Genomic DNA, 8,126 nt, shown 5'->3' with positions numbered 1-8,126 from the left:
TTCAGCCCCGGGGCAGGCGCCTGGGAGATGGGGGTTGATCCCGGGTGACTCCTGGCGCCTCCCGAGTCTGCCTTCTTACCCTCCGGCCTCCACTGGAAACAGCGAACAACAAAGGCGCGTGCACGAGCCTGATCGTGCTTCGATTAGGTCTTCACTGCCCCTAAATAAACCTTGGAAAAAAAAACCCGGTTCGTACGTCAGCGCGCCGCTCAGAACCAATGCTGGAGGTAGCCCCTTAATTTTTATTTTTAAACGCACTTCAGACGCCAGGGTTGCCTTCGCCGACCAGCAAACCCTCAGCCTGGCGGGTGCGATGAGCTGCTGTCCGCCGGTAGCCCGGACGGTCGGACCGGGCCACCCCGCTTCGGAAGGCGGGAGCAGCCCCTCACCCCGCCTCTCCCCTCCCGGGGTGCCCCGGTGCCCGCTCCCCTGCCCGTAAGGCCTCCGAGTGCGGCCGGTGGGGTTTGTGTCGGGGCCTGGCTTTCTTGCGGTAGCCAGGTTACGGTTTCCGATTCGTGTCGGTATGTGATGTATTTACTTATAATAAGTACGGTAACAGTATGGGTTCGTAAAATAACGTGGCGCAAAGCGCTAGGCGTGTATTTATTAGTACCTCACCTGGCAGCATGAAATCAATAGTCAGATGTAAGAGAACATGTTAATATTTTCAGCAAGTTTCTAAGATATTTAAAAACAAAAGAAAAACGCTGACCTGGGAAAATTCCTTTATGGGCATCACGCTTTGCCAGCAGGCCTAGAAATGAACCTTTGGAAGCAGGAAAGAACTACTGAGAGCTTCTGGGTTTGCCACTTGAGTTGTATCTTTTCCCTCACAGCTTGACTACCCTGTCTCTTTTAGAAAAAACATGTCATGCCATTTTAAACACCTCAAGCACTGGGGTAAAATCATGATTTTCAAAATATTTGACTGTCTTGTTTCAGAGAGATATGACAGCAGGTAACGACTGTGAAAGTTATCCAAAAGAAGCTGTTTACAACGGCAGCAAGGAGCGGTGTCCAGCTGAGGCAGGGCAGGCGCCCGCAGCAAGTGTCAGACAAGCATTTGCCCTCTCTGTGAAAGCCCGGTGGAGCTGGCAGACTTGCGCAGGAACCGAAGCAGATGGGTGTTACAGCCTCCTGGCCAGCAATGCCTTTTCCAAAGTCTTGTGGGGAGGCCTGAGTCATTGCCCGTCCTGCCTGTGAGCAATGAGAAGTGCTTAGGGCTGAGCTGCTCTAACCAGTGGTTGTTCTTCTGAAGTAGCTTGAGACTAAAAATATTTACGAAATATGCAATAACCATTGAGGGAGTGATGTTGCAAGCTAGGTTTGTAAACTTAATGCTGCAGCATTCATTTTTCCCATGTGGGGTTTTTAATAGCCATAAACATCGAATATAGGGAGATTTGAAGGGTTTCAGTCAATGAGGATCATTTAGTAGGATTTACCATACAGTAGCACATAACTGTGCATACAAAAGTCTTGGACCAGTTCAATTATCTTTTTTTAATCAAACACTTCTCTAAAACAGAAACAAATTGAAAATGGGGTAAAACAAGTAGACTTCTTAAGGTTTATGTTAATTTGTTGTCCAAAAATCTCTCAAGGATAAAAAAAAAAAAATCTTCCTTAAATTATTAGAAGAGTTTAGAAAAGTTAACAGTATGTGTCTATTGCCGTTGGGACTTCTCATAGATCTAAACATCTGCTTTGTGCTTTTAAGGAACACGTGGCCTCTTAAGGAGGCTCCAAGCTATAGATGTCTTGACGTGCACAAGCAGGGTCTGTGTGAGTCAATAGAAACAAGGCAGAGGAAAAAAACATCTGCTACTTATTTTCCTTAAAGATGTGTTTGTATTTGGATAGTACATGCATATTTAATTCTGGTTTACTAAGGCATTTCATTAAACCTGAATGCTGAGGAACAGGTTGTGGGGGTGAAAAACTATTCTACCAGCAGCAGAAAGTTTAGCTTGCAGAGTCTGTGTTTAAAGACCATGTGCCAAAACTTCTACCTTGAAGGAAGCTTTCTGGCTTCCTGTTGAATTACACCCGCGTGAGGTAATAACTTCCATTTTCGTGTGCATGATTTTGCTTTCTGTTGGAAGATGTATGGCATTTACCTCAAATACTAAAAACTAGGAAAAGTGAATTTGGAAAACGGGAATGTAAATACTGGAGGAAGAAGACCACAGTATGTTGTTAGGAATATTTCTTTATGTCTGTGCTACCTTTCAGTATTTTTTTTTCCAGCACGAAATGTTAATGCTACAGTAGCTGTGTTGTGGGATATATCCCCAAGACTGTGGATCTTCTGGAAACTCGTAATTGGCTCAATGCTGTGATTTGAAATACGCTCCATTTATACCCATGGTTCCTCTTCCAAAACTTCCAGGAGTCTGGTTTGAACTTGAAGTGCTCTAAGACTGATCTAAATTCAAATGCTTACTTAGGTTGGTTGTCATCTTGCTTGTGTTCCCTCTGAGAAAGGCAGCAAAACGCCAGGAAAAGCCGATGGTGTGACTTGCAAATGGTGCTTGTGCCAGTATGTCGGCTTCTCATAATGCCTCAGCATTCAGGGCCAAACACTGCTGTTGTTCAATAGAATGATCCTGCGCTTATTTTATCATACTTATTGTGATTCATACTGCTAACATAAAATACAGGCCTCTGTTCAAAACTACATCTGCGTTTACTGGAGCAGTGCACGTAGTAACTTCTGATCTATTTGTGGAAACGCCAAATGGGATATCGTGTTCCCACAGGGCTAAAGCAGAGGGTTTGCTAACGTGAAAGCTTTTTTTTAAAGATTATTCCTAGGTAATAATTCCTGAGAAATTTAGGCATAGTTCAGAGTGTAAAAGGCAGGGGAGAAAATACTTCCTTAGACCAACCAACATGTAGTTCCTGAGTGGAATTTCTTTACTGGCTGCGATGCGTCACTGCGGGGGCACAGTATAAATACAGGTTGGTTATTGGAAGGTAAACCTCCTTGGAACGGAAAACTCCAGTTTGTTGTAGAAAAGCCTGCTTTTGGGAACTGCTCCCAACAACTTGCATAATACCACCTTATTTTTGGTTTTTTTTTTGTATACGTACTGTGGTGTTTTTAATGAAAAAAAGAAAATGTCAAGTCCATTCCACCACAGCTCTTAGATATGGGTTTTATCCAGAGATTGTGATAGTTTAAAAAAAACATTGCTCTTGGACTGGTGACTGAGACTTACAACACTTTTCTTTTAGATAAGGACCCTGTGTATGAGGTTAAAATCACTTTTATACCCTCTCTCTGCAGCCTGCTGAGTGGCAAAGCAGAGCAGCTCCAAAGGAGGGATTAAGAGCCTCTGGCATGCCTCCTTAACCCAGCAGCAATTATGTGGGAAGTTTAGGCCATGCTTCAGAGAGCTGGGAAATAGAGCTGAATTCCCTCAGGTGAAGAACTGAGTGACTGTCCTGCCCATTTCAGGTGAATCCTGTTTAGCCTCTATTTAAAAAAGGGGCCTTCCACTTCACCTTTTTATTGAGAAAATGAAAGAAAATGCAGATGTTTCTACCTTGCAAAGGTTCCTGGAGGAAGGAAGGACTTGGTTCCAGCTGTGGGCAGAGGTTCTGGGCTGGGAGTGCCAAATAAAGGCTAAGGAAGGCGACTGAAGGCCAACAGCAGTGTAAGGGCAGAAAAATGTTCTCTCAATGTTTCCCTTCCAGGCAGTTTCCAGCTAAGGTAGTGTCTGGTGCGGTGTCCCCTTCTGAGGTCTTTGTAGGACTAATGGAAAGGCAGGTGTCTGGTGCATGGGGGTTTGCTTTATCTTTTTTTCTTTTAAATAAAAATTTGCCTTTGGATCTGAGTGAAATTCAAAATTTTGAAAGTATAACTGCAGCTGGAAAGTTTCCAGTCTGTGCTGCTGGTCAATGAAGTTGTGCCCTAAGTACGGTGTCACACCCTGGAAGGTTTTTGTTAAGTAATTCTTCTCGACTTACAAACAAAATTCAGAGTTACTTTGCTTTTCAAGCTTTTATTTACCAGGTGCATTAGCAGCATGTGTTGAGAAATGAAAGCTGTGTTGAAATAAATTTTGCATTCTGGATAAGTCTCTGCAGAAATGATAACTATCATAAAATGGAAGGGCACTTGAACATCCATGTACAAATGATTAATAACTACTATGATGCAAGGAAAAACTAGGATAAGATATAAGGGTGTTACTGAAAAAGTACTTTTAAAATTATGCTGAGTTCTGTTGGCAGATATTTTGTTTAAAAAAAAAAAAAAAAGGCAAACCCAAACACCATTGTCTTCATATTTAGTATCTGTAAACTAATTAACGAGTTGTAGATACACGTGGATGAGGAATACAGTCATGTAATATAAACCTGTAATTAAGAATAGGTACTGTAAAAATGTGGTGAGAGTTGCTGTGTCAGATGTTAAGTGGCAAGGTAATAATGCAGTGAAGTTTTCCCCGAGTTTTTTATTGCTCTCTGGGGGTTGAACTAAGAACAGTGTAGTTGCCAGGTTGTGCTTCATTATCTAGCAGTAATTTCATTATATTTGATAGTAGCTTTTCACATGTGCATGTGTATAAATGCACTAGGGGAAGGAAGATCCTTGTGTCATATTGCTAGGGATAGTTCTTGCAATTATAACATAGTTATGGAAGGATTTTGAGGTGTCAGCACTCTGCAGAAAGCTGAATAATATGTCAGGAATTATTTATAGATTAAACATTGTGTGGGGGAGGATTTGATTCTAGGTTGGGACTTGGTTACTTGGGCTATACAAGAGATGTGTGTTTTTCTTTGGAGGACCTCCTGCAAGAACTGTGAAACCTGTGGTGCTCATCGCTTCAGTCTGGTGCATGCCAAGAACAGGCGTGCTAGCAGGCTACTTGGCTGCTGCTGATAAAAAGTTGCAGAATAAGGCAGGACACCTCAACCAACGCTGGAAACCTTCATGTCTTGTGCAACTGTGCTGACGTGCATTGTAATCACTAATTACCTCTCTTCATATAACATAATGCAATTCTTAACTCGCCTATCTGGGTAGGCTAAGGGATATAACATGAAAATCTGTACGTAAGTGTAGTTCTCCAGAACAGCTGAGAGAATACCTTAATTCCATACCTGCAGTAGTCATATTGCAGTAATCCAGTACGGGCTTCTGAATTTATTTCTGCGTATTCAGAATACACCCATGTGTCAGTCTGGATCACTCTCTTCACGCCACATCAAGGCAGGACTAGCACATATTCTCACATGCTGTGGGCCTGCCTTCAGTCTCTCTCTTTCACCCCTGTTTTTCATTGTCAGTTTCTGCTAATGTAGGATTTCTGCTTTAGTTGTAAGTGGCACCCAAGAAATGAAGAGAGAAATTGTCTTAGGTGCTGTTTGGACAGTTGTAATCTGGAATTTTCAGTAGATCCTATACATTAAAGGGTTATGGGATTTACCTTTTTTTTTTTTTTTTTTTTTTTTTTTTTTGCATTTGTAGTATAGTAGTCTGTTACAGTTCTGACAATTAAGAATAAATTAAGAATAGATCAACATTTCATGTTATTTGTATTAAAAGACTTCATTCTAGGCTACTGTTTCAAATGAGACTTCCAGTGCGCGTGGATCACTCATTGACATATAACAGTATAATGTAAGCACCTTGTTACTTCATTTTGTTGGTTTGTCTGGGTCTTTTGGTACAGTCAGAGCCATTCTCCGCTGGTCCTCAGTGAGGACCAGTATGAGGTAGTGAAGTTCCAAATGCTGTTTTTTAGGAAGTGAGAATATCTTTGGGTGAAGTGCAGTCCTTTAACTGGAAATCCCAAGTGATCCCCTTGTCTTCCTTAGCAGGCTCCCAAGGGTAAATGTGAAATCTGAGGCCTTTGGCAAGATAGCAGAACCCCAGCAAGCCGTGTGGGTAGGGCTTGTGATGCAGATGGCTGGCCTTTAATTTTCTGCACTAGCCCTAAATTAGAAAGGGCCCTGTGGGTTGCTATTCAAAGAGGTTTTCTTAACTATCAGGTAGGAAATCAGAGAGCCTATGTTTGCACAACTTGAAGTGTGCTAGAAATATACCATGCTAACGAGCAATGACTGGCAGATGTGGTTTTGAGGCCACTGGCAAGTTTGATGCCTTTGCATACTTCAGTCCTCTTAATCTGCTGGTGCTTACATGACAGTGATGGGAGCCACGGTCCTTTGCCCTGCTCATTTTCTTGATTGACAGGAACTGTTTATCTCTGGGGTCAGTATATGACTTCTAGAGTTATTCCATCATCTTTCAAGTAATTTGGACAGAAAATGTTAAATTTTGCAAACTCATACTGCAGAAAAAAAATCTTTTTTGATGGGATTTGATTATAAAAAGTCTTTTTATACTGGTATATTTTTATGTTGTTTAATATGAGAAAATGAAATACTTGTCCTGGTGAATACAGTAGCAAAATACTCAATCACACATTTCATGGGAAGCATAACCAAAATAGTACTGAGCTAGGTAGAGCATGAGGACCAGAAGGAACAAAAAATTGCAGATGGACGTGGCCATCTGAAATTAAATGTCCAGGTAGCATGAAACCGAGGTACACTGCCAGAGGACAGTACATTCAAGGTGTAGGTTTTTATATATTGCTTTTTGCTTTCTTAATAAATGTACAAGTCACACATGTTCCTAGTTTATGCTGAACATATCCCCACCTTTTCCACTATTTCCCTATCGCTCGTTCCCTGTTCATGTATCACTTTTCTCTGTCAGTATCTGGAGAAGATCTCTGATACAAGGACAGGAATGTGCCGTGTGTCCATAGAATGAGTAGGACCTTGGGCCCTCCCCTACTGATGAAAACTTGTGTATTGCAAATGCCGAAAGATATCAGAGGATCGTGTTGCTTCAGGGTTACATCAGTGATTTCAGTGGAAGTTGGAGAAATGCGTGATGCTTATAGCATTTTAAGTTTGCCTTTGAGAACACTGGGAAAGCTTTCCGAAGTGCTTGTAATTCCCTCTGGCTGAGACGAAAAGCAATACCACCATTCCCCTTTCTTCATCTCTTCTTGAAGGAGATGTGAGCACAGCTGGCACTTTCGTATATGTGCAAGGCCATTGCCCAAGCTGTTTGTCTGCCTCTGCAGTCAGATAGTGCTGATGACATCTGGCGCTGCGCATATAAATGCTCTAAGTGCAAACGAGCACGGCCATGGTGCTTCATGGGTTGTCGGGACTTCTGCAGCCTGGTATTTTACCACTCTACTCTTCTCAAGTTTATTTGCCATCCTATTCCCCTTACTAACATGCATCTAAATGCTACACAATTTAAAAATACCTGACTTTATCCAGCTATCACTAGTCTGGGCTTTATTTTTTTTTTTTTTTAATTCCATTTGAACCTATTAATCAGTTTACATGTGTCATTCTGCAAAATGATGATACCTGAGAGGTGTAAGTGCTAACTTCAGTGCTTATAACATGCTTTAAGTTTTGTCTATGCTGGTACATACAATGTGGTAATGGTTATTGCCTTAACCACATTAAAATGCCATTCCAGTTCTGTGTTACAACACTATCCTTGTGGTTTTTGTCTAAAAACAGATTTACACAACTTTTTTTTTTTTTTTTTTTTTTTTTTTTTTTAAAGCCCAGTGCCTTTTAATCAAAAGGGAGGTTTTATGGTTCTTTAAAAGGCAGGCAGCTGAGAGTAGATCTTAGCTCTGATTTAAAATACCCTTTTACTATACTAGAGGTTAGAACTGAGGACTTCATGTCTTTTCCAAATGCTAAATGAGATTTTCTTATTGTTAGGAACAGATTTCTCTTCTATATATTTATGCCTATGTGAAATACTGTTGCTTTTTCTTTTACTTTATATGTGTTGATAAATACCTGTTCTCTAGAATTGCTTGTTTAATAATAAAGCACATGCTGAAAATCAGTATGTCTGTGAAGCAGACTATACTTGAATGCAATCTTTTCTTTTTTTTTAGGGGAATCATTAAGTTCTTTTAAAATGTTCCCAAATAATTGCCTTGGATTTACCGAGAACTTAATGTTTTCATTGTACAGAATAGTTTTAAATTTTTAGGAGCAGCTCTGAGTGTGCATAAACCACCACTTCAGGCGTAATTTTCAGATGGAGTCTTTGG

The 8,126-nt window shown here is 41.1% G+C and overlaps 1 protein-coding gene across 1 annotated transcript in view; it reads left to right on the top strand.

The window, feature by feature from the left end:
• LOC104135657 (anoctamin-5) overlaps positions 1-8,126 on the top strand; it is a 58,870-nt gene that overhangs the window by 536 nt on the left and 50,208 nt on the right. Inside the window, exons 2-3 of the mRNA XM_035889035.1 lie at positions 6-371; positions 441-521. Coding sequence (XP_035744928.1) covers positions 6-371; positions 441-521 — 447 coding nt within the window. The remainder of the gene's footprint in view (positions 1-5; positions 372-440; positions 522-8,126) is intronic.

This window comes from Egretta garzetta, unplaced genomic scaffold (assembly GCF_000687185.1).
Source record: "Egretta garzetta isolate BGI_Z169 unplaced genomic scaffold, ASM68718v1 scaffold222, whole genome shotgun sequence".
Lineage (NCBI taxonomy): Eukaryota > Metazoa > Chordata > Aves > Pelecaniformes > Ardeidae > Egretta > Egretta garzetta.
This window is presented reverse-complemented; position numbering and strand designations above follow the sequence as displayed.